The following is a 25,077-nucleotide window of genomic DNA, read 5'->3' as shown; positions in this document are numbered from 1 at the left end:
TGAAATGTTTCAGCTTTATGTACAAATTCAAGAGGATACAGGGGAGAAAGCTTCAGAATATTTCTCAAAAATCATGAAGTCTTGTAAAGAATTGCTAAGAAAGATGAATTGCATATGTTTCATCATCTTTCACATACCATTCATTGTGTTCGGACATGTGTTACTGTGTATAATAGACTTACTCAGTGGTCACAGTGTCTGACTGGATAATTTGTTAAGAAGTTTTAATATGATCATGTAGGACTCACCAATAGCCTAGATTAAGGAAAGTTAGCTTAGTTTCAATCTCGCTAATATTATGATATTTCAGCATCAAAATTAGTATTTAAATATTGACAAGTGTTTTTTTCAATACGGGATACAGGAGGTTATAATAAAGTAAAGGTTTGCATCCTAAACTAACCTAGGCACTATACCTGGTTCACTTAAGGTAGATTCTTGGATGAGCCGTATGCCTACGAGACGTTTGTTTGGTGGCCGCTGATTGGCTGGTACCGGGAGGTAGGCAGCTCCCCGCCAATCAGCGCCCGCCAAACAAACGTCTCATAGGCACAGTGCTTACCTAAGAATCTGCCTTAAGTGAACCAGTTATAGGTTTCTTCAATACTACTCAAGAAACCTAATGCCTAAGTTAGATTAGGATGCAAACCTTTACTTTATAACTCAGCCTATGGCCTTCTAGCTAAATGTTATCTAGGGTTTGTCCAAGCTGGCCAAGTAAAAACCCAATGTCCTAAGCTAGGTTAGGTTAGGTTAGATGCGCCCTGGTAGTTTACCCTTTGACTGATGGTACTCTTAAAGTGGGTTATGTGGGGTATTCAGGGAGTGAAGCTTTTCCCTCCCAGGCACAGATTTGACACCCTAGATTAAGGGAGGTTAGGTTACATACATTCCTTTAGCTGTTTTTGCTAGTTTTATGCTTTAAAAATTTGTTAGCTTTTGCCACTGCTACCATGCATGAACTATACATTTTTTTCGACAAACTAGCCTTCATCTGAACTTGTGCATTTTTTTTTTTTTTTTGGCTTCCTCCACCCCAAAAAACTAATGTCCCACTAGGGACCCCCACAACGTACCCTAACGATAAAATTTAGCTTTAGACCATTATCCCACATTAACTAGAGAATATTATTTTTCTATGTTTGAAAGTGTGCTTTGTAAATTTCAGAAATTTGTTTTTTTCACTATAAATATACATATAGATATGCAGCTCCTCAGGCCGGGTAAACTTTGAGGTCGCAAAAAAAAAAAAAACAACAACAACAACACATGGTAAAAGAAAAAAAATTCTGAAAAATTTCCCTACCTTCCACGAGATGTTGATAATGGCTATTTACAACCCCCTGTGAGGCCTCTTTTGCAAGATAATTGTAAATTTAACAAATTTATATATTTTTCTATTAATTTTATTTTATTATGTAAAATTATAATTACAGCTCACACAATACCAAAACCGATAAGAAATAAAATCACTAACAACTTCTTAGCACATTTATGTAAATTTACCAAGAACGAAGATTCTGTAACATTTTATTTTTATTTTTACATATTTTTCAAATATTTCTTTGCAAAATTACATTTACAGCTGACATACTTTCATAAAAGACAAGAACAAAAACCAACAGCAACCCCTTGGTATATTTACGAGCAAATTTACAAAAAGACGTCATGTGAGAGGGGGACACAATACGTTCTCCCTTGATGTCAGAAGCAGAACTGAGGTCCTGAGATGTCCACATTCATGATTTTAGCCAGTGTAAAAGTTGCCATTAGTGAATTTATGGGCTACAAAAGTATTGGCACCTCTTTCCCGCCCAATTCTTTCCAAATTGATGGTGCGTAATATTGTTTATCTACAGGATCAATCCGTCCACTACCCCAAACCTGTTATTACTACTCCCGAGGATCAATCCGTCCATTAATTGAGGGTTAATACCAGCATAATTCCCGTGAGCAAAGTGCCCAGCACTGGCCACACAGGAAGGAATGGTAAAACATAAGACAGTAAATACTACTACCTTGGTAACAGTATATTTATGATAAATTTGAGCAGGGGTTTCTTTCTAATCATATAACAAAGTTGTAAGATTATGACATAAGACAGTCAAATATGAAATAACAGTTTTAGAGTTAAAGGAGAGAGTGCATATCCGCGGACCGCCAATTTTCTTGTTAATGTGTGCTGTAAGTAAGAACGTGGCAGAACTGCGCTTTGAGCTTCATCAACATTTTTAAATATTCTTGGCAAGCTCGTTTGATCTGGCAAGTGATATTGTTTCGCTGCGCAGTCTAGCCTCACGGTTAAGATCAACTGGGTACTTAGGCTAGATACCTAGGTGCTGTAACTGCGTACCGCAGGTATGCAAACTACCCGAGTTGATAATACTGAAATACTTAGTAAAGTAGATGTGGTTCATGCATTGAGTTAGGAATTGAAGAATGACGACAGATATCACCAGCAAATAATTACGTTAATGTAAATCTGACGACATTCGCCCAAAATTGAATGTATAATATAGTAGGGCTATTCGACACAAATGACTACTATATACCTACTAGAACAATGGTTACATAACCTATTTGAGAAATCCTATGGGCTTGATTACCAAGCCTAAATTCAAAGCTCTAGGTAGGTGTCCAGGACTACGTACTAGACATTACCTACCTGAAGGAGACGTAGCTTAGTTTATCCCGTCTATCCATTACCTAATTAGCCTAGGTATTACAAAATGCTCAGACATCAAACGATTACCCTAACAAGCGAATAATCAGGTCCTACCCTAAACCACGACCCCAAGATTGAAAAAAAAAGGCCCCTTCCCCCCACATTTGAGTCGCTTCCACTCGTCGTCACCTCATGACAACGCCAGGGACGAGGTCCTCTCAAGGGCGCCTCCCTTTACCTTGTAGCTCTGCCCAGTGTCATTCGTCGTGAAACATTCCCTCACGGCCAACATCTTCCACGGGCGAATTCAAACGAGAAGCAGATCTCTCGGGGCTCTACACTACTACACAGTCCTCCTCTTCTTCAGACCTGTTTGTTTTTGTTTCTAGGACCCTGGACCGCCGGAGGTTGGGGACCGCGTGGGCGGGGCTTAGCCGGGATGGGGGCGTCGCCGGCAGGGACGGTGATGGTTCTCTTCTTCTGCGACGCGGGAAACGAAAAAAAATTATTATTAGAAATTATTATATTATTATTATCATTATTGAACCATACTCGTATGGAACAAATCCACAAGGGCCATTGATCTTAAAATTCAGCTTCCAAAGAATATGGTATTCATTAGAAGGAAGTTGTAAGGACAACGCTTTTTCCCTATTTTTATTGTAACCAATCATCAAGTCGCGTTGTTCTTACTTCCATCCGATAGAGCGTTCCGCGGCCTTTCCGCCGATGTATAACACATGCAATTCCATTATTTGTACGCTTTATTATATCTAAATGAATGTCTGTAAGAAAACACAAATTTACCGTCTCAGAGTCATTTCTGTTTGCGGTGCGAGACTGCACTACATATCCGTCCGCACCTGTCTATGTCAACTCAGTTTGTCTGTAAATAAATTTACGGGCTGCTCTGTGAGCAAGAGCCCGTGCTGACACAAGGTCAGCTAAATCAAAAACAACAACAACTGTAAATAAATCATCAGGACCCAGCTACCTGTCTTAATCTTTGGTCTTCACAAAGTAATTGAAGGTAGGGATCTAATTTATTACAAAGGTATAAGTACAAATTATGGATAAAGCAATGCTGATATTTACAGTATATTTATGATAATAATGACTCTCACACGTAATTCATACAGCATTGATTACCACATATGGAAAAATGAAACGTGTACAGATGATTATCAATTAATAAATAAATAAAGTCTATATACATACATACATTCATATATATATATATATATATATATATATTATATATGATATATATATATATACATATATATATATATATATATTATATATATATATATATATATATATATATATATATGATATATATATATATATATAAAGGTATAATCAACAAAGGAAAGTGAAACACTGGAGTAGCTGCAAGATCTTTTGACTCAACGTCCTTTACTTAGCAGACTGACTGACATACATGAGAAAGCTGAGAGGACAAGGAAGGGTCGTATAAGTTACAGATAGGGATTATAAGGAGAAAAGTACCTAGAATCCAACACACCTGGAGAATTAGTATCCTTACCAAACGAACATAAATATGGGTACAATTCAAGAGGCTTACAAAAAGATTAAGTCCAACTGCTCAGACACAGGGACAAAACAATTAAAGGATTATACAGGGCGGCAACTGACCACATTCAAACCTTTGATAAACAAAAACTTGTTCACGAAACATTTTAAACATACATATACAAAGAAAATATCTATACAGCAACTAACTTGTATTTAAGTCTGTGATTGTAACTTAAACATGTTACAGATACAAAGGTATAAATGAAACAGACCACTACTAAAATCTAAATTACAATGGGAAGTATGCTGTATAATGGCAGATTCTACGAGTTTTCGTGATAAGACATCTTTTGATCTTGCAATTACTGAACTACCAATCCACTTTATCCTGTGGTTGTTTTCCCTTAAATGAATGAATATTGCATTAGATGTTTGCCCAGTATTGATAGAATGTTTGTGCTGTTTTAATCTTACTTCTAAGCCCTTGCTCGATTGTCCGTGATATAAGGAGGGGCAGTCCATACATGGAATTTTATGTATTACTATGTTGTTGCTTTCCATAGGGCCATTTTTTATTAACATTCCTTTTAGTGTGTTATTATAGGGAAAAACAAGGTTGACCTTAAAGGCTTTTAACAATGATTTAATGGTTTCAAATCCGTTAAAATAAGGCAAACTGAAAATTATCTTTGAAGTTTCTTTCTCCATGTTGCTTACACTATAAAACATTTTGTGGGCTTTATTAAAGCAAACATCTAATATATGAGAAGGATAACATAAATTTGTCCATATTTTTCTTATGTATTCAATTTCTTGATCCAAATATTGGGGACTGACAATGTGCAATGCTCGTAAAAACATAGAAGAAAAAATTGATATTTTGATGTTAAGATGGTGGCCTGAATAGAAATGAACATTAGCTAAGTTGTTGGTTGGTTTCCTATAAATACTGAATTTACAATGAAATGGTTCTCTATGTATCAAAGCACCTAAGAAAGGGAGGCAATTGTCTTTTTCCAATTCTAGAATAAACTTAATCAGTGGTTATTTAATTTAGAGAGTAAATCATTTACATCAATACCAGCAGGCAAAACAGCTAAAATATCATCAACATATCTATATCACTTTAAAGATTTCTGGATCCAACACTGTACAATCTTATGTATTGCTAGACCTATGTTCGACTTCTGGATTCCATCCTGTTAAACAAAAAACAAAAAAACGGTGTACTTTCCGCATGACAATTGCACATCCCATGAACTTTTCCTATCCGTCCAGTAAAACAATTCTTATACGTTGTTATGACAGTCGAACGGGATATATCAGACTTAAAGAAAAAAAAAACACACACACATACACACAAGAATGCCGATAATGAATGACGATGATTCGCTGCTTTCTCGTGTTCTAAGTCAGATGAAGGTCAAGGCGTCTATTCATTTTGGAGCAGTTGCATGACTGTGCTTGTGACTTATTCAGAAAGTCTGCACATTAATAATAATAACAAACTGGCGAATTTTACAATCAATATGCAAGGAGATCCTTAACTGGCAAATTAAGGGTCTACCTTAACGACCACACGATGACCTCCAAAAAGAAAAGAAGAAGAGGAGACAAAGAACCAGAAAATGGCGAGAGAATAATTACACGACTCGCGATACCGGATCTGAGATATCCTCTTCTTCTTCTTCTGTGTTCTGTCCACAAAACTAAAGAATTATCGATTCTCTTGTCTCTTCATTCCTTACCAATGTCATAATAACTTTCAAGCTTTTGGCACATTCAGAAAAACCTTATTTTCATTTATTTTGTTTTTGCATCATTAAATCACCTTATACTTAATTGCTTGTGTTTTGCATAACTAATCTGCCATGCCATGTGTGCACTGGGATAAAATTGGAGTATCATCAAAAGAGCTTGTATTTATTTCCCATTTATCTTTTATACAATCGTTTCTGTTCTCTCTGGAGATTTTGTTTTGCTTATTTGCTTTTTACTTACTTGTTTTCGTCTCCTAATAATTTTTCCTCATAAAGGAATTCAGCTATGAAAACTTGCCTTGCAAATATAACCGTGTAAGTTTGCGTCTATGTATGTTTGCCCATTTTTGACAACTAGAAAAGTATAAACTATTAAAAGAAAACTGTGAGCGCTAGTGGAGTATTCAGTGCTTTATAGAATTTAATCTCCTCATAACTGCACCGAGTATCTCCTCTGTATTTTAATCACACGTGCATGGACAGTTTCAGAATCTTCGCAATTTTGTTACATGACTGTGCTGGAAATCAAGAACGTCCATTATAATGAGAATCCGAGAATGAGAGTGACGAATAAACATCTAGTACCCTTGTACTGAAATGCAAAGAACCAAGGCCATGTCAACATTTGACACAGTAGGCCACTGGTCTGTAGTTTTTTTTTTTTTTTTTTTTTTTTTTTTTTTGCCACCCATCGAAAATTTTATCCGGCAATACATTCATAACCCATAACTTTTATTCTTTGATACATAATAATACGGCGTTTCCACCCACTGGATCTATTTAATTGGGAAGAATGTCTAAGTAGTACTACTACTACTTGCATTTTCTCCTAGGAAAATCTTAATGCGATATATAACTAAACACAAACACACACACACGGTTGTACCCATTTGTAAATATTTAATAAAATTTCGACAGAAAACATTATCTAAATGATGGCACAAGTCTCGTCTGCTCTCATATGCGATAAAATACAAAAGTACCACGAAAACCTGAACATATTAATGGAAGTCTTAAAAACAGACCTTATAACAAACATGGAAAACACGAAAATCGTGAGGTGATCATCAAAAATAGTAAGGAACATGTAAAGTTGTGCAAGCTGCTGTAACTGTCATAAACATGTATTATAATATACATAATGGAAAGATTATACTGTAATGTCAAACAATCGTTAGTAGGAAGCAAAAATGTCTATAACGAGAACAGGATAGCTATATAAGCAAGGTGTTCGAGGAAGAAAAAAAATCCTTTACACTTCAGCGAGCAAGAAGGACGAATTTCCTGAATGAATCATATATAATTAGACGTTTATTTTAATTCTGATGACACCGCAAAGAGAAATCGCTATCGCGGGACCATGCACAGAATCACTACTACTTTCGTTATCACTGCGGGCGGCAACGAAAGGGCCCGCGACCTCTCGGCGAAGCTCCGCCCACCTGGTACTCTACGCCCGATGCTTCAGCCCTGGTAGTGGTTGTTTAGCTCCGGAAGCTAACTTGCATCCACGTATTGGAAAATTTAGGGATTATTTTAGGAATGAATTCCTTCTTGACTCCCTTATTTCCATTCATATATTTATAAGTAATACCGTCCTACTTTATTACGTAAATCTGACGTTTCATATGGAAGATATCGGCGATAAGGGGAAAAGGCGGGAAATGTCCTCGCACGCCAAACGTCATGGTAGTAAAACACACCGTACTCTCGGTATTATGAATCATGAGCGTAGTAACGCCGTTCCATTCGAGGGTCTTTATTTGTTTGCATGGAAATAAATCTTCGCTCTGTGATTTCTAAATTAATTTCCCGTACTTCGAACGCAAAGTTTTTCTTATAATCCCCTGTCCGTTAATATAATAATTCTATATAATTTCCAAGATAATGTTAAAACGAAGTAAAGCAATTAACTGCAGATGTTACATAATATGACCAAATCAGCCACCAAAACTGAATAATGATGTTTTTCCGTGAAAGTTGTCCATAAATCTCTACAAAATGTCAAGGGAGAGAGAGATAACTTTTTTTCCATAATAACCTATCCGAATATACTTACACCTGTCGCCACTAATTAAGTTAAAAGTGAAATTACGGTCATAAAATCACAACTTGGGATGCATAAAAAGTACGGAAATGCCTTTTAGCAGAGTTTCTTGAATATCTGTGCATAAGAGCATTCGAAAACCAATGCTGAACGATGTCGGTGTGACGAAAATCTACGATAATGCTGATTTTCGTAAGGCTGTTGTTTGAACTCTTACGTTTCCATGAACTTTGTATGTATGTATGTATGTATGTAGGTAATGATATATATATAAATATATATATATATTAGTATATATATATACTAATATATATATATATATAATATATATAGTATAATAATATATGTATATATATATATATATATATATATATATATATATAATGCTTGGACTATTCGTACCTTAACTGCTACATATTCCATCATGACGTCATGTACTTTAGCAACTAAACTAATGGATTTCGTCGTTTATTCACGTCCTGCGCCTTGTTCTATGTCACACCATGTCTTCACACTAGCTGACTCCGGATAGTCCACCCATCACCCAAAATAATAATTCATTCCACTGATGCCTTGTGAACGGTTTGGGTCAGGTGTTGGTAGTCTGCAACAGGTTAGGTTAGGCAAGACATGTCCATTATTCATGTGACGTACTACCTACCTTTGTCATGTACAAAGTCTGGTGCCTAAGGTAATAAGGTCTAATGGACTCTTGACTACATCTAACCGATATCCTGGGGTTTCCGCCCACTTTGTCTTAGGCTAGGATGTTTATTGGTCAGGAATGAGTTATACATATGGTCAATCAGTGGTGAGTCAAGTCTTACAACGTTATTTTATGGGAATTTGCCCTCTTGTTTAGGCGACTTCCGATTCTCATTATAATTCTTAATTCATACTTTTTCCTTGCACATTTTACTTTCATTGGCTAAATTCTTTGTTGCCCTTTCTTCATCTGACATAGAGTACCCGATCATCACCAGGGAACTCGTCCTTGTTTTATGCTTCCTAACTTTGACAATGTCAAACTTCTAACGCACACCTAATAATTCATGTTAATGAACAGTATAAAACATGATGATGGAGAACAAACACACATCAGAATGTCTCGACTTCTCTGTTCTAATAACACCTTCAGGATGTTCTGCATACAGACTTACCTCTGTTTTTCACCATTAGACTTACCTCTGGTCTTTAAGCAAACTTCGATAAGAAGTCAGGTACCGTAGCCAACAGAGCTGTCAACCATTGTAAGTTGTATTTGTCTTCCATGCTTCCCCTTAACTGATACGTTCTTCCACCGAATAGCTTATCTGGACAGATCTTCTCAGTAATAATCTTTCGACAGCAGAAGTGTGTGATTAGTGATGTTTACTAACATAAAAATGAGAATGACTACTTCCTAGTTCCTACATTTCCGAATTGAGAGCCAACGAGAGACAATACTAGTTACCAAACGTGATATAGGAATACGGCAACTGTCACTGGGAAATATTAGTTTGGTGACATTACAAAGCTGCGTTTTCCATGTGGTACATGACATACCAAACATTAGTTATATTGACGTTATGAATATTGAATAAACATGGATAACAATGTTATTTACTCTTTTACGGCTTTTGTTAGGTCAAGATTTTTTCCTTTTTTTACTTTGAGATCGTGATGAACATTCCATCTGCATATCATTTTGTTTCTTTTCACAATAATTGACTAATGGTTTATGGAAATTAAAACTCCAGAAATATTTAATGTTTCATAATTTCCCAACGCATTTACTAAGTGATGATAAAATATACTGCTTCGACGAGAATCACAAAAAAAAAATATTCAAGCGTTATCCGAGAAAAAATTAAAAATTACCGGTATAAACAAAATAATTTTCCAACCTAGGTAAAATGACAAGAGAAATGCATATAAAAAAATTTATAACCTCTACTTATAATGCAAGACCTAATCCATCATTTTTCTAAATGCAAGACGAAATCCATTTTTCCCCCCTTTTACTTCAATCTTTCTTCCCCTTTTCTTTTCAGATTGATGAATTTCTGTATTACTTGGACTCAGGCAGGAGCAAAAATTCTTTGTAGCCTACAGATATCACACCTATGTAAATACAAATTATGAGCATTTGTTGTTTGCAAGCACATATATGACACCATTCAGCACTCAACACATACTCCAGGCCTTTTGCTGAAGCTGTGATGGTGGTCACCTGGATATTTCCGCTATGAAAAGGAACTTTGTTACAAAAATCTTAAAAGACTTCTCATCCAATCACACTTTGTTCCTACACTAAGCTTACTTCAGAGGGAAAAAAAATGCCCTTAAATTTAAAAAATTATTCCAATATTACCATGGAAAAATCACCAGCATTACTATTTCCAGTCTGAATGTTCTCATTAGAACCTCAAAAACAGTTCAGCATATTTTACTGAATAATTGGCCATGTCAGAGAACACAGAATACACCCCCTGCTCTACAAGTTTCTTGTAGAACAGAAATGTGGATTATTTCTTAGAATTTGGCTTATCCCACAAACAACTGCTCTTAGCTACCTATGATACAGTAACTGAAAATATCACAAAATTTAGTAATTATCTCCTTTGGCAGTTAATATGTACTTCAATACATTTTCTAATCAAAATGTTACACACATAAGGTTGTTTGTATACATGTATGTTGTACCTGCAAACTTGACAATTGTAAAAAATTCTGGGAGGTAAAATAAAAGAAATTTCAAATATCTTTGATCCAATTTTTTCACTCACTGACACACAACAGATTTTTGAAGGCAATTTTTGGCCTTACAGTATACTAACTAGCCTGGAAGATGGGCTAGCCAAAACTGGGTTGTGAAAGCAGGCACAGTGATTATCATGCTCAACATGACTTTCTGATATCAGTCTAGTATAAAGGGGTAAAGAATTTTACACGAGTATAATCTCACAAAATATCCGACATATACAAAATCATCATGATGAAATAATAGAAAAAAACAAACCAACTAAACTAAATGTTATATAATTATGTAGTAATCAACTAACACTATTCACAGAAATACATATATACATCTCGATCTCAAACCATCAAACAAAAAAACTTAAGTAATAATTGACAACCAGTTAAAAAAAAAATGCTCTAGTATCCTATTATAAACAATTACTACTACTGGGAAAAGCATGTCGACAAAAACATAGCTATGGCTCAATAATTATTGTACTATAATGTAACAAAGACAAGTGAAATGTACTATCAATAAAAATGAAACTCAAGTGGTTTGGTTTAAGTGAAAAAAAGTCGGAATGACATACAAAACGGGAGAAAAATTAATTAAACCGTATAACTAACCTCCTCAAGTACGAAGGAATAAATATAGATATGAACCTGTTCTTCAAGAATCTTTGGTAAATAGACAAACATTCTCTCTAATAATCAAACATTCAGTTGGAAATAAACGTGTAAGCCTAACAATATGCTCATAATAATTATCTTTAGTTTTACCAATAGTATAAAATGACTTCACTTCATCTTTTCTTTTTTATTCTACTTCTCTCTTAACTGAATTATTATACACCGGACTTTTTTGGTTACAGAAAGCAAATGTGAAATGTCACAACTGGACACATGTTGCACAAATGAGTTACTGCTCTAGAAAAAAAATAACTGCTTAGACAAAATACAAAAGAAAAACTTCTACTTTCACACACACAATCTTTCAACTGCCTTTGATAACATACTGATAATGTCTGCTTTTAAAGCAAAATGAATTTAATGTAACAATGCTAATCATAGCACGCTTAATATAACCCAACAAATATATCCTCTCGAAGATTTTCTTCAACATAATACAAGCAACAGAATTTCTTCACCAAAACCACTTTACATAACTTGTCAGGAATGTTGGATAACCAGTCTGCCTTGACAGGTAAACTACGTAATAGTAAACTCGTTTCACTAAGCAATCAGAAGCAGGGTGCATAAAATTAATGACCTGTACGTAGGGATCCCTTCTCAAAAACCATCTATGTTAAGAGCTACTATAACAAACCTTTCCCACAATAATGTATCAAAAATACAACTTGACACTTTCCTACCTTAATAAATAAGGAGAAATTACTGCATATACATTGTTCACAACTAAACCCACTCACAGGAATCTTGTGCAGTTACTTCCTAATATATAATAGGAACATTAATCCCCTTCCACACTGCAAGTTTTAACAGTGCTGGCTGTTACTGTACATGAAATCAAAAGTAGACAACTTGTATCTCTTAACTCTGAAGAATATTTCTTATGTACAAATGTATAAACCTAGATATGATCAAATAAATTCTTTCCAAACATCAACCATCACCATTTCCATGTATTTCCTCTTTGTATTCTATACTTTTTTACTTTGTTCATCAGGCAATGTATCATAATTATCAAAGTACAAAATTATATAAAAATGGCCCACATTGTACTATTCATATTTGGCTATTATCAAACCCACACCTACTTAGTTACAAATTTCCAGTGGTATCATTTGTGATGGTTTGCAGTAACATAATCCCACCAACTACTGAGTAATGGAAGTAAAGCTTGGTATTTCAGGACTTCTTATTTCTTTACTTCTCTTACCTCTAAAGACAAACCCAAAATCTATCATACAAAATTCTCTAGATCTTTCCTTTTCTGAGCATAAAGAACATTACTTTTCCATAAACAGAAGGAGAACTGTGACATACTGCCGAGAAAACAATGATACATTATATTCATTTGCCACAAAAGAGACAATTTATAGATATATGATTCTAAGGAACCTCACCTGTGCTATAAACACACTTTAAACACACTTTTATAAGTCTAATACAACTCTGATCTGACATGGTAAAATGCATATATTTTTAGTATACAATATTATGTTTATTATATGTTAAATGCTTTTCATCATACCTTTATTTCTAATACACCCGAGGTTAAGCATTAGGTACGAGTTAGTTCTAAACAAAAACTGTACATGGAACATACGAGAAATTGATATACCACACAAGTACAATTCAATCACTGTACATACCTCTTAAACAGCTTCAAAGAAAGTCTCTTCTTTGTCAGGCTAACGATATCACCGATATCACTTATTATTACAAAAAAGTGGATCTATTCTTACCACCTATTGCATTCCTGAAATAAATGATCACAATACATACATAATAGAATATATGCAACTAGCCATAAAATTCACAAGATTAGCTGTCCTAAAAAAAACTTTCATTACAATAACTTCTTTACTTTACGATTGAGATGCGATACAGTTTTGTCGAGTTGCGATAAGGAATCCAGACCAGTCTGGTAAACGGCATCTTTTTCCTCCGCACCGTACACATAGAGACAGTCATCCCGATGATCAAGCTGGGCATTAATTCTTTTGTCTAGAATCATCTGGGAAAGACGTCTCTCAACCTCCTCCCTCGGAAGACCAATCTTTTCAGCAACGTATATGATCTGAAAATTATTTCCATTTAATAATAATTCAACTAAGTTCAAACAAAACCAAGAGTTTTGTAACTCCCACTTAACACAACTTTTGCTTTTGCAATAATACGTAAAAGTTATTTGCCAGTTGACCTCACATACCCAATGTGCATCAAAATTTAATTATTTATAAACCTAAGTACATATCAATTATTTCAATGACATTTGGGAAGAGCTCCCCCTAACATAACTTCACTGCAAAACTTAGAATTTTCTAAGTACATAAATATCAAACAGTTATTACTGTGCTCACCCCCAGGTCTTGTGCCCTTCGGATAGAACCCTAACCACGTAGTCAGGCTGGCAAACCCAAAAAATCACAATCATCTGTAATTTCTCATTTTTAGCATAAATGCTCTGGTCCCTTATTTGATTCATAAAGTTTAACTCTGCAAAAACTAAGTCACACCTTAACTACTGGGAAATATGAGAGAGATGACAAAAGCCACCAATCAATGTAACCTAAAAAAAACCAAGGGTCTACTGTTAAGAGATTGTCACCTGATGTTTACATTTACAGAGGGCAACCAACCACAAAATTAAGAAATTCAATTAACCACTCACAAAACCACAATGGCTGCTGCCTTCTGGTGGTATCTGGTAAAACATCTTCAAGATGCTCTAATTACAGTTCCATTTACTGCTCAGCTACAAATTTCTAATTGAGACTTGGAAGTCTAGTATACTAATAAAGTAATGATTACTCAGTTTAAGAACACGTCATCACCATCACTGAAGGTTTTATGTCAGTTCTTCCCTTTACGGGATTGGATGTGAAATTGGTGTGCACTACTCGCTTGTCTCATTCATTTCCAACACAGATTCCTGTCTGATCTAGATCTTCAATTATGCCACGTAATATCAACATCATGGCTGCATTCTTCCATGTTATCTTTGTGTGCTTCCAGGCTTTGTACCTCCTTAATCTTGTGCTAAGTTATTACAATCTTCTATTACAGGGAAAAAAGAAACACCCATTGTTGATGCTAAGATCCTCCTCATCCCATTGTCCTAGAAGACTGAGGAGAACTGGTGATGGGCAGGAAAGACATTAATATTTTTTTTATTAATGGATCTGTTTTGAAAAATGTTTTTGTGGAATAAAAACATATTTTGTTCTTAGCAGCCCCATTGATTCATGATACCTGCATCACAATTCTCAATCACCAAGACAAAGCTAATTTTGCCTACCAATCAGATTAATGAGGAGCAAAGCCTAATATAAGAAGTCATTCCTCATTAGCTTAAGAGTGCATGGGCACAAAGTTGAGGGTCTGGAAGTGCTACTGTACTCGCATTTGTTGCAAGTAAAAACAACGGTTTGTATCCAGCAGAGGAATAAGATCACTTGTTCAAGTACTCACTTATAAAGGCTCAGACTATATTTCACCCAGATATAGATCTCAAAGCAGTACCAAAAAGTAAAAGATGATGATGAAGGGAAATTTCCTCCCACATGGACTCTTGACTCCCCCCACCCTCCCCCCCAAAAACTTTCCTAATTCTTCTTGACTACCAAGGAAAAGCAAATTCCCAAATCTTAACAGTTGTCTTCAAGATAAAATGGAGCGAAAGCTGAGTGGCATCTCCTAGTGCCTGCTCGAAGCTGGCACCTTCATCTTCAACTGAAAAAGACCTACTACATTTGAAGCCTCAGAAGCAATACTCTCTGTCTTTTACTTTTCATCAATTTCTTTTGATCTCTTCCACCTGGTTATCTCAATGTGTGACTCAGGGGAGTAGGATGTTAGGTGGCTAGAGGGGATCTCAAAACACTGTTACTTGACAAAACTTGCATGGTACCCATGAAAGTTGGAGTTACCTCATTCTCAAAACACTTATGAAATTTATTTTTCTGGGAAATAAAAGCAGCTTCATCATGGGTCCATGCATTAATATTCTTTTACTATAACATCACAAAATTAAACACTGGTGTGCTCTATGGAAATAGAAAGTAATACAGCATAAACTAACTGGACAATAGTGGGTTATTTACTATTTTCACATTCCGTATTTCATAGACAGCAGGTCACTACACAATAATTCAATGAAACATTAAAAAACCGAGAAAAATAGCCATGACTTGCGAGTTACAAACAAATATGATCTCAATGCATCATAAAAAATATACAGTAAAACCATTCAATAAAAGTAATACTACACTTTTTATTAAAAGATATATCTACGCATCATCCTAAGTAATAACTGTAATACATATACTCACCTGCAGTCGCTCATAAGGCAAGACTATGTTGAGAAGATTCTTCTCCATCATTGATGTGTACAGGTCATCAAGTACACTTGCTACAACAATGTCCCCTTCTAAATGATCCTTGTACTGGGCCCGAGTCTTCCTGGAAAATTACAAACAACGTATTTTCATTGCAAGTCTCAGAATACAAACACAAGATTTTTAACTAAACTATTCACTGATGTATGCTGTTCATGTTTACTGTATCACAATTCCTTTACAATAGAACACTGGAATTACCAATAAATGAATTATTGTTAAGCAAAATCCTGCTGACACACTTTGACTAACATGAATGACATCACTACTACTAAAATATTCTACTGGTTTGGTAGAACATATAAAAGAAGCTTATAGTTCACTCCCAGAATATTAGGAACAATTAGGTAGTTCAACAAAGAGCTAGAAAGACTGATTAGTGATTGCAGTCTGAAATGTAAAGCTGAATTTTGATAGACAGGACTGGCAATCAAGTTTCAGACCACTGCCAGATTTCCTATTGGGAAATTTAATCATCATTATAAGTACCCATGTCTGATTTTGTGCACTAGTACTCATTTTAGTGCCATCCTCCTTCTCTTGAGGTGGCACTACATCACACTGGCCAGAATGAGATTTTTTCAATTTCAGTTTAATTATAAGAGAGGAATAGATTCCCTGGGAGATGTTATGCCTGTTGATACATAAATTTTATTATTTTATTTGACATTTCTCTCCTTTGGACTGTTGCATGGTTAGGGTACTGAAATAATGAATATACGTATACACCTTCTTAAGTCTTTTCAAATGAATTCTTTCCTATAATCAAATGTGAGAAAAATGTTCCTCATATTCTAATTATAATAGAAAATTCACACATAAAATCTCAAGAGTATTAGTATTAGATTAAAACTCAAATTTTCTTTCCTAGCACAGTGAAATAAAAGATTCTGAAGCAACCAAGGGGATTATGCATGACAATTTCACAATAACATTTTAGTATCAATGTCCTTTTTAAATGTTCATTATTTTAAGAGAGGCAACACAGCATAACATTTCTAAACAGACAAGGTTCATGAATGAAGCACTTTTAGTTATCTCTTAAAAAAAATTACTACATTGATTATAATAGCCATTTCACAATTCATCATTAGGTACTATACTATTACGTAATGCTAAGCAGTAAGCATAAAAATGTCACATTGTGTCCAATCAATTTCCATCAATACAAAGAACATTAAAATCAAATCAAACTCACTTAAAATCTGCAAGTGATGACTTGTTGGCAGCACTGGTAATGGCAAGCCAACAAAGCGAATACGTCACCAAAAGAAGTCCAAATTAACTCCAGGCAAGCGAGAATCGAAAAACTATCGAGAGGAACCGACAACAGTTGTTATCGTTCCCGCGACAGAGAAAAATCTGACAAGCAAACGGGAGTGGTTCGTACATCCCCACCCAGCGGCGGGTTAAGGTAGACCACCTGACCTACCTGTCGCGTGTGCCGCGAGATTTTGAAATTCTGTCGGGAACGTCGGAGACTATAGCTAAGTATATATCTGTCAGGGAAGTTCATGTACAAAATGACAAATTTCTCATTGTACATACATAGGAAAAGGTTCTGTGATTTTTTTTTCTCTCTATTGCTCCATATAATTCTCACACCTTATAAAACTACAAATACAGTCAAACCTTGGTTTTCATACACCTCTATTTTTATTCAAGTGCAACTGCTAAATAAACCTTCATTGGGCCAAAGAAAGTTCCAAGCGCTAGCCCTTCTATAAAAAAGGCGAGAAACACAAAAGAATTTATGAAAGAACTCGTAGTAGTGTTGGAGGAGGTTGTATGCCTACAACAAGAACTGCTGTTAGTGAATTTAAGGCCAGCAGAGGCTGGTTTTGAAAAATTCAGAAAACGAATGGCCATACATATTGTACCTACTTCAGGGATTAAGAATATGTTTGCAAAGTGGAATGATGTAAAAAATGAAGAGGGGAAGTAACATCAGATAGTGCCAGCAAAAAAAATTAGAGAAGTAACCCCAGATAGGTCCTAAATACCTGAAGTCCTTCTGGAAGGAAATTCCCCTTCCAAATAATAACCTCTCCTCCTGCCTCTCCCCTCCTCTCCATTTTTCATACACTAACAAGTGTTTTCCATAAAGGTAAGATGATGATAAATGTTCATTTATTCATTTCATTAGTCAATTATATTTATTTCGTTGTTTTCTGAATGTAATACTGTTTCTTCCCTATAAAATGTATTTTTTTATAATATTTTTGGGGTCTGGAACGCATTAATTGTACTTACATTATTCCTTATAGGAATTATTGTTTCAGTTTTTGTACATTTCGTATTTCGTGGGAGGTTCTGGAACAGGTTATGTATGAAAACCGTGGTTCTACTGTATGTTATAGATCTGATTTATTAAAAACACAATGTAATGGCTATAATGTATGAACTTGGTAGACGGTCTTACCGATTAACCATGACCTTGGTAAGAAGCATATACTTAAGTGCTTGTGATCTTTGTCTTCGTGATGTGAAACCCGTTGCGGCTTCTTTGAAGTAGGAGAAAGCCGTTTCCATGTCTTTTCCTTCAGCCACTTGCATAATACCTGCAAAATTAAATACTGTGTAAATAGTGATATAGGCTTAAAGAAACCACCACAAAATATAAAGTTCACTTGTCTACAAATTAGAAGAAACAATACGCCAAGCACTGGGGCAATTAAGGCCATTCAGCACACTAACAGAAATTGATAGTCAAAAGGTTTGGAGGGTATAACAGGAGGAGAACCTTGCAGTTGACTATGAATCAATTGTTAGGATAGGGTGGACAGTAAGATGAAAGAAAGAGAATATGAATGGAGGTACAGTAAAGGGATGAAAGCAGTCACTCCTAGGGGCTGAAAGGATGCTGCAAAGCACCTTAAGTAATCCCTACACTGAACCATATGAAGTGCACTGACGACTGCCTTTCTGAGGTGTTTAACATGCCCTAGTTGTCTTACATGATGACATTTAGTATACACTAGCTGAACACTATGCTGACAGACTTTACTAAAAACTTTCATGTGATCCTAAGAAGTCTGCCACATAAGTATAATCTGACTGAACACGTAAGTTACTGATTTACTGGTAATCTCTTAATATGATGACTCAACTACAAAAAAAATAAAAGTCAATTCCTGACCGGTTGAACTACAATATGTAGGATGAAATATTGCACTATTTCCATAAGAGCATAAATTCACTTTACCTGATTGTAAGTCAAGCTCTCCCTGCATGTCTGGAGGAGTGTAGATTTTCAAAGCCTCAGTTTTTGCTGTTGTTATGTTTGCTCGAGCTTTAGATATGTTGCCCATTGCATGGTAAACTTGACTTAAACACAAACAAGCCTGAAAAGTACATTTTATTTTATATTAAAACCAAATACATCTGGTGGCATTTAATAAATCACATTAACACACAAAATAATCACAATTCTGAGCAGTCAAAGCATCAATACTCTGAAGTACTACATATTCTATGATTTATGAAGTTCATTATAAAACATAAGTGTAACTTGACCAATGAATTAAAATGCATAACTCATAGGGTAGGCCTAAAAAAAATTTTCTTAAGAAAATTAATAAATTCTTAAGGAAAAAATTAATAAATTGTAACAGTATTTTAATGGCATAAACTGAAAATATTTCAGATTCTACAAAGCTTTCTCAAATGGATTTGTGAGCAAGACTTATCATTCCATGTTGGTTGACATTTAGGTAGCAGCACAAAATACATTTCATGATAAATGGAATACTATATTCTCTATAAATGACAATTAGATTGTAGTGATCATGGAACAAACATGTGTCAAATTGATGTGTCCAAAGCTCTGACAAGAAAACTGAAGGACAATTTGTTTTTAATTAAATGCTCAACAAATAATATTGTATGAGCTATCACTGGAGAGACACTATTTTATCTTATGGATTCCATATAGTACACAGTAAGTTTTACTTTATTGAACTGTCCAAAGATCTTACCTTATCCATACTTACACATGAAGAGGTCACACTTAACATATTTACAAGTCTAATTGATAAGAGACACTTAGTAAAATCTTGTAAATTCACACCTAAAGAATAAATGAGGTCTACACCATTATGCATATAATCAAGCAACAAGTTTATTAACTTGGTAACTAAACAACTATATTAATGCCTTTGGTTAGCGTAATTAACTAGCAAACCATTTTTATTTAAAATATGAAAACTGGCAAATTAATAATACTAATCAAATCATATACATTTCACAGAAAATACAATGCAGTAAGTTTCTCATGCACCTTAAAATCTAACTCAAAGTTAGTTTGAAGACAGTCACAGAAATTTAGCCAAGAATGAATCTGAAAAAAAAAAAATAAGTAAAACCAATAATATCCCCATAACTTGAAAACTATCCACCACACCAACATGCACTGCACCACACTCAATATACCATACATAATCATACAAAACTTTTATTACCTTGACTGTTTTCTCTTTATCCTGCAATTTCTTAGTTTCAGAATACAAAGCATTTGCAATGGTTTCTGCCTTCTTGTAGTGCTTGGTGGCATAATACAACGACATCAGCGTAAGCTCGAGTTCATGCCTCAGGTTTACACTTTTCCGTTCTCGTGCCCATTCGACGGCTTTCTATAAACATGAAATGCAAGAATATTAACATAAAATGTTATTGAACAGAACCATGTTAATGCCTTTTCTAATATGACTTAAACTAAAGAGAGAACGTGTTTGCTTATATTTCATATAGTATTCATAACTTTGACTGGACTTCCAAGCTTTTTTCATAAATACATTATTGATTTCCATTTTGTACATACTATTTTTTTGGCCATCCTGAGCTAGTATGAAACCTAAAATAACTGCTTTCATCTACAATTGTTCAATTAAATTACAAAAGTTATAAGAAGTAAAGTAGTACATCAAATGCACCCTGAACAACAGAACAGCCGAACAGCCTTACCTCACAGAGTGTGTGTTTACTCTGCTTGGTTGTTTCTAAGCTGCAATAATGAGTCAACAGCTGTCTGAGGAACTTATTGAATCGAGGTGCATTCATGGTCTTTACAGTGGTTGTCCCATTCAATAGCTGTTCTACCAAGGTTTCAACAATCTCATTGACAGATGAATCTGCAAGAGAAAAAAGGAACATATTTCTTAAATAAACTAAGAACTACAGAAAATACCCATATACTTGTAACAATGAAACATTTAATCAACCAACCTGAATTTATTAAATATGATATTGTTATGATACAATAAAGTTTGTTCATACTTACCTGGCAGATATATATAGCTGTATTTTCTGAAGTCCGACAGAATTTTAAAAACCTCCAGCACAAGCAGTGGTCGGCCAGGTGGTTAGTACCCATTCCCGCCGCTGGGAGGCGGGTATCAGGAACCATTCCCGTTTTCTATTCATAATTTTTATTTCCACTGTCCCCTGAGGGGAGGTGGGTGGGTACTTGATTATACATATCTCCCAGGTAAGTATGAACAAACTTTATTGTATCATAACAATATCATTTTGTTCATGAAACTTACCTGTCAGATATATATATAGCTGAATCCCACCGTTGGAGGTGGGAAGGGACAGAATAGAAGGATTTTGGGAAACAAATGCATGCAGATGATTTACATCTTGGTTCCACCTGTTAGCATAGCTGGCTTCGTGGTTATTGCCACGTAAGTCTGCTTGTGCTACTAGAGTTGCCAGCGAGGTAGAGACCTATATAGCTGGTGCACTCCAGATGATCTGTCAACAGGGGCGAGACCACGACGTGACTAGACCATATTGACCATACCATGAGGGCTAAGAAGTAAAATAAATATATATATAAATATATATATCACCACCTGACCAACCTAGCCAAAGTTAAGGTGTGTTAACTAAGGCTTAAGAGTTAAGAAGTCGCCGTTGTCGGCGACTCAACAACTAAATTAAGAGCTCTTCCTAACCATTTTCTACAGGATAGGATGAGTGGTACTTCTTGCCCCCAAGATTGTGTCTGCAGACACGTATGGCCCTAGCGAGCAGCGGATCTCATATGCCATCTTCACATCTCGCAGGGAGTGTGAAGTGAACACAGAGTTGCTTCGCTAAAACATGGTACTCAGGATGTTGCTGAGTGCCATGCTCTGTTGAAATGCTTCTGAGGCCGCGCCCTCACCTCGTGAGCATTCAGATCAAAAGATTTCAAATCTTTGTGCAAACACAATGAAGGAGCATTTTTGAAAGAACTCCTTAACACTAAAGCCAGGGTGTTCTTCGATATGGGCAAGTCTGGTCTTTTTCGGAACACTGCAGATTGCCCGAATGACTTCGACTTTCTTGAGTTTTATGTAGATAAAACTTGAGAGACCCGACAGGGCACAGGACTCTCTCTGGCTACTGCCCACTAACTTGTGCCATCCTTGATTCCAAGCTCCTGGCCCAAGGACAAGAAGGGTTTCCATTCTTAGGCCACAACGGAAGGCTTAGAGAGCACACCGCCTTGTGTTCTCCAAAGCCAAAACTTGTGAAAATGGCTTAAAATCTCACTAACCCTCTTTGTCGTATCTAGGGTGGTTAGAAGAAGTTCTTCCTGATCACATGCAAGAAGTTAACAGGTAGGAGAGGTTCGAATGCTTTGACCTCAAGAACTTCAGACTACGTCTAAGTTCCATATTGAAAGCTTCGATCTGGACATGCACAGTCAGTCCGTCTGTACTAAAGTCAGGTGACCGACCAGTTGACCAGTCAGACGAATCAAGGACAGCAAGGCTGTACCCTGAAGACCATAAGGCACTATTCTTCGCTGAAGGATGAGTGTCTGGACTGCCTGGGCGATTCAATCTAAGCAAACCTTGGGGGGTGTATCAACGCAACCCAATGTCGTCAGCGAATCAACTCCTGAGCAACTCCTGACTCGAGCTTCTGGTGTCAGGAGAAAGGAGCGAGGAGCAAAAAGGCGATTCAGTCCCGAAGGACGAATGCCTGACAGTCCAACCTGGTCTCATGTTACACGATCATCGGGGGTGTATAAACGCAACCGACTTCGTCAACAAGAAACTCAGGGCTACTTACTATATGTCGCCTGATCTCGCACGAGTGTCTGACTCCGAGAAAACAGGTGAGACAAAAAGTAGATGGTGAGTGAGTTTCGAGATTCCACAGAACTCAAAGATCGAGAAGGGCTTTGTTGTTTGACAGAAGCAAATCTCTGAGCCCAAAGGCCGTCAACAACATATTTGCGTATTCTTTAATAGTTGTGACTGCCAGCTTATCCCATTCTTCAGACGGAAAGGGAAGACGGTAATCTTATTCCTGTCAACATCTCGATAGTCTGAATGTAGTCAGACTCAGAGCGGAGAGGTTATAGGTACCTTTCGATTTAGAGTAGACCGACTCTCGGAAAAGGTCCTTGGAAAGTGAACTAGGAAGGACGTGACCTCTGTGAATCCAGGATCCTGAAGGCCAACATGGGGCGATCAGCGTCATTGTCGCTCCCTGTGACGTCATAAATCATCTTATTACATTTCCTAAGAGTTTGAAAAAGGGGAAAAGAGACTAAACATCCATCCCCGTTCAATATCATAGGATGGCGTTTAATGGTACCGATCCCGGATCGAGAATAAGGGAGCAGAGAAGAAGAAGCCTCTTCGTCCTCAACATAGCGAAGTGATGAATGAAAGGACGTCCCTAAAGTCTCCACAACTCTCAACATAGTACTTCTAAAGAAAGATTCCACTCGGAAGTCAGTAGTTGCTGCCGTCGATCGAGACGATTCGTACGGACTTTTGCAATCCTGTAACGAACCTCTAGAGGATCGTTACATTCTAAGCCTGTTGTTATAATAGGCTCTTTCTAGTAAACTCGAACAGGGACCGAGAGAAGATACTTCTTAAGATATGAGAGAGCTGTGGAATATCAGAGTTGATCTGGACCACTGGTTCCAAAAACTCGTTTCGAGGACTGGAGGGACGACCGAATTGCTTTATGACCCAGGACATCTGAAACTCTATCCAGATGTCCAGCACCTTCTTTCTATCACCTCAGGTGAAACTTGACGCACTGAGAGATGTTCAGAATCATTCCTAGATCTTGAATAAAATTTCAGTTTCCCGTTAGGAAAAAACTGTAGAGGTCTGAATTGCAGTCTATTCTGGGAAACAAACTTCTTCAGGAAGGAAATGGTCCCCAGCAAGCTCATCCATTCCCTCCCCGAGTATGCTTACTTCCCTAATAAGGCTGCGCTTTGCCTAAGCAGGAGAGCATATAATAGTGCAATGTTGCGGTAGACTCGTAGTCCTATACCGTGCGGTAACGAGCACCGAAAGGATAAAGAGATATCTCTGTTGAACATAGTAAGGCAAAACGAATGCAATGTTTATTCATTCATGTAAGAAATCCCCTCAATCTTAGGCTAAAGTCCGTGATTGTAGGGCAGAGATACAGTTAGTCAGTCAATCCCGCAGGAGAGAGAGACGTAAACTACCGCGCATGACAGCGAACGAGCTGGGACTGGCTCGGTTGGACTGGAGCGGACAGTGACAGCAGCAGCTTACATTCGTCGTCTCTACCGTTATGCGTGGGTTGCCAGCTACTCTATTCTACGAAGAAATAGGTCCGTTATTTTTGAGCAGAAAGAGACTCTCAAGCTGGTATATTTAAGCGAAACAGAAGGCGCTAAATATATAAGTGCGTTTGTGTCGTCATAACACTATCATACAACAGTAAAAGAAAAATCGGAAACTCCTGGTAGGCTGCAGGGAGTAACGATTAAATGCCCTTAAAATAAAAGACAACAGACCTCTCGGTTGTCATCCGAAGAGGTAACTACAGCAAGCGTATATGATTTGAACCAACCAGTAGTAAAATAACGCAAGGCAAAATATAAAATTGTTATGATACAATAAAAGTTTGTTCATACTTACCTGGCAGACATATCTATAGCTGAATTCGGAAACACAGCTACATACATATCTGACAGGCAAGTTTATTGAACAAATCTTAGAGAATCGAAGCGGATAGCTCAAGCTTCTTATGTTATTGGACATAAACGTTCATTGACGTAGTCTACAAGTCTATTACTTGTACGAGTCTGCGATTGATGAATGAGGGCTCTTCCGAATCTTGTCAAAAAGAGCTTATCCGCTTACGCAATATAAAGTTATTGAGATGTTTGTCAATGAGAACTAACCCATTTACGGGACAAAGAGATATTTTGTCAATGAGGGGATACCCATTTACTTGACAAAATGTTAGTATATTGTCAATGGG

At 36.4% G+C, this 25,077-nt stretch overlaps 2 protein-coding genes across 5 annotated transcripts in view; both read right to left on the bottom strand.

Moving 5' to 3' along the window:
- The window catches only part of LOC135195542 (RNA polymerase II subunit A C-terminal domain phosphatase-like), a 28,306-nt gene extending 18,979 nt beyond the window's left edge, over nt 1-9,327 (bottom strand). For all 4 annotated transcript variants that reach the window (XM_064221796.1, XM_064221798.1, XM_064221797.1 and 1 more), the window contains exons 1-2: nt 9,197-9,327; nt 2,904-3,145 (exon numbers count right to left, since the gene is read on the bottom strand). In XM_064221796.1, coding sequence (XP_064077866.1) covers nt 2,904-2,957 — 54 coding nt within the window. In that variant the 5' untranslated portion in view covers nt 2,958-3,145; nt 9,197-9,327. The remainder of the gene's footprint in view (nt 1-2,903; nt 3,146-9,196) is intronic.
- Nucleotides 9,328-10,752: 1,425 nt separating this feature from the next.
- LOC135195248 (serine/arginine repetitive matrix protein 2-like) overlaps nt 10,753-25,077 on the bottom strand; it is a 33,912-nt gene continuing 19,587 nt past the window's right edge. The window contains exons 3-9 of the mRNA XM_064221512.1: nt 20,779-20,945; nt 20,277-20,447; nt 19,022-19,160; nt 18,239-18,377; nt 17,015-17,065; nt 15,751-15,880; nt 10,753-13,496 (exon numbers count right to left, since the gene is read on the bottom strand). Coding sequence (XP_064077582.1) covers nt 13,266-13,496; nt 15,751-15,880; nt 17,015-17,065; nt 18,239-18,377; nt 19,022-19,160; nt 20,277-20,447; nt 20,779-20,945 — 1,028 coding nt within the window. The 3' untranslated portion in view covers nt 10,753-13,265. The remainder of the gene's footprint in view (nt 13,497-15,750; nt 15,881-17,014; nt 17,066-18,238; nt 18,378-19,021; nt 19,161-20,276; nt 20,448-20,778; nt 20,946-25,077) is intronic.

The sequence above is a fragment of the Macrobrachium nipponense genome, chromosome 16 (genome assembly GCF_015104395.2).
Source record: "Macrobrachium nipponense isolate FS-2020 chromosome 16, ASM1510439v2, whole genome shotgun sequence".
Classification (NCBI taxonomy): domain Eukaryota; kingdom Metazoa; phylum Arthropoda; class Malacostraca; order Decapoda; family Palaemonidae; genus Macrobrachium; species Macrobrachium nipponense.
This window is presented reverse-complemented; position numbering and strand designations above follow the sequence as displayed.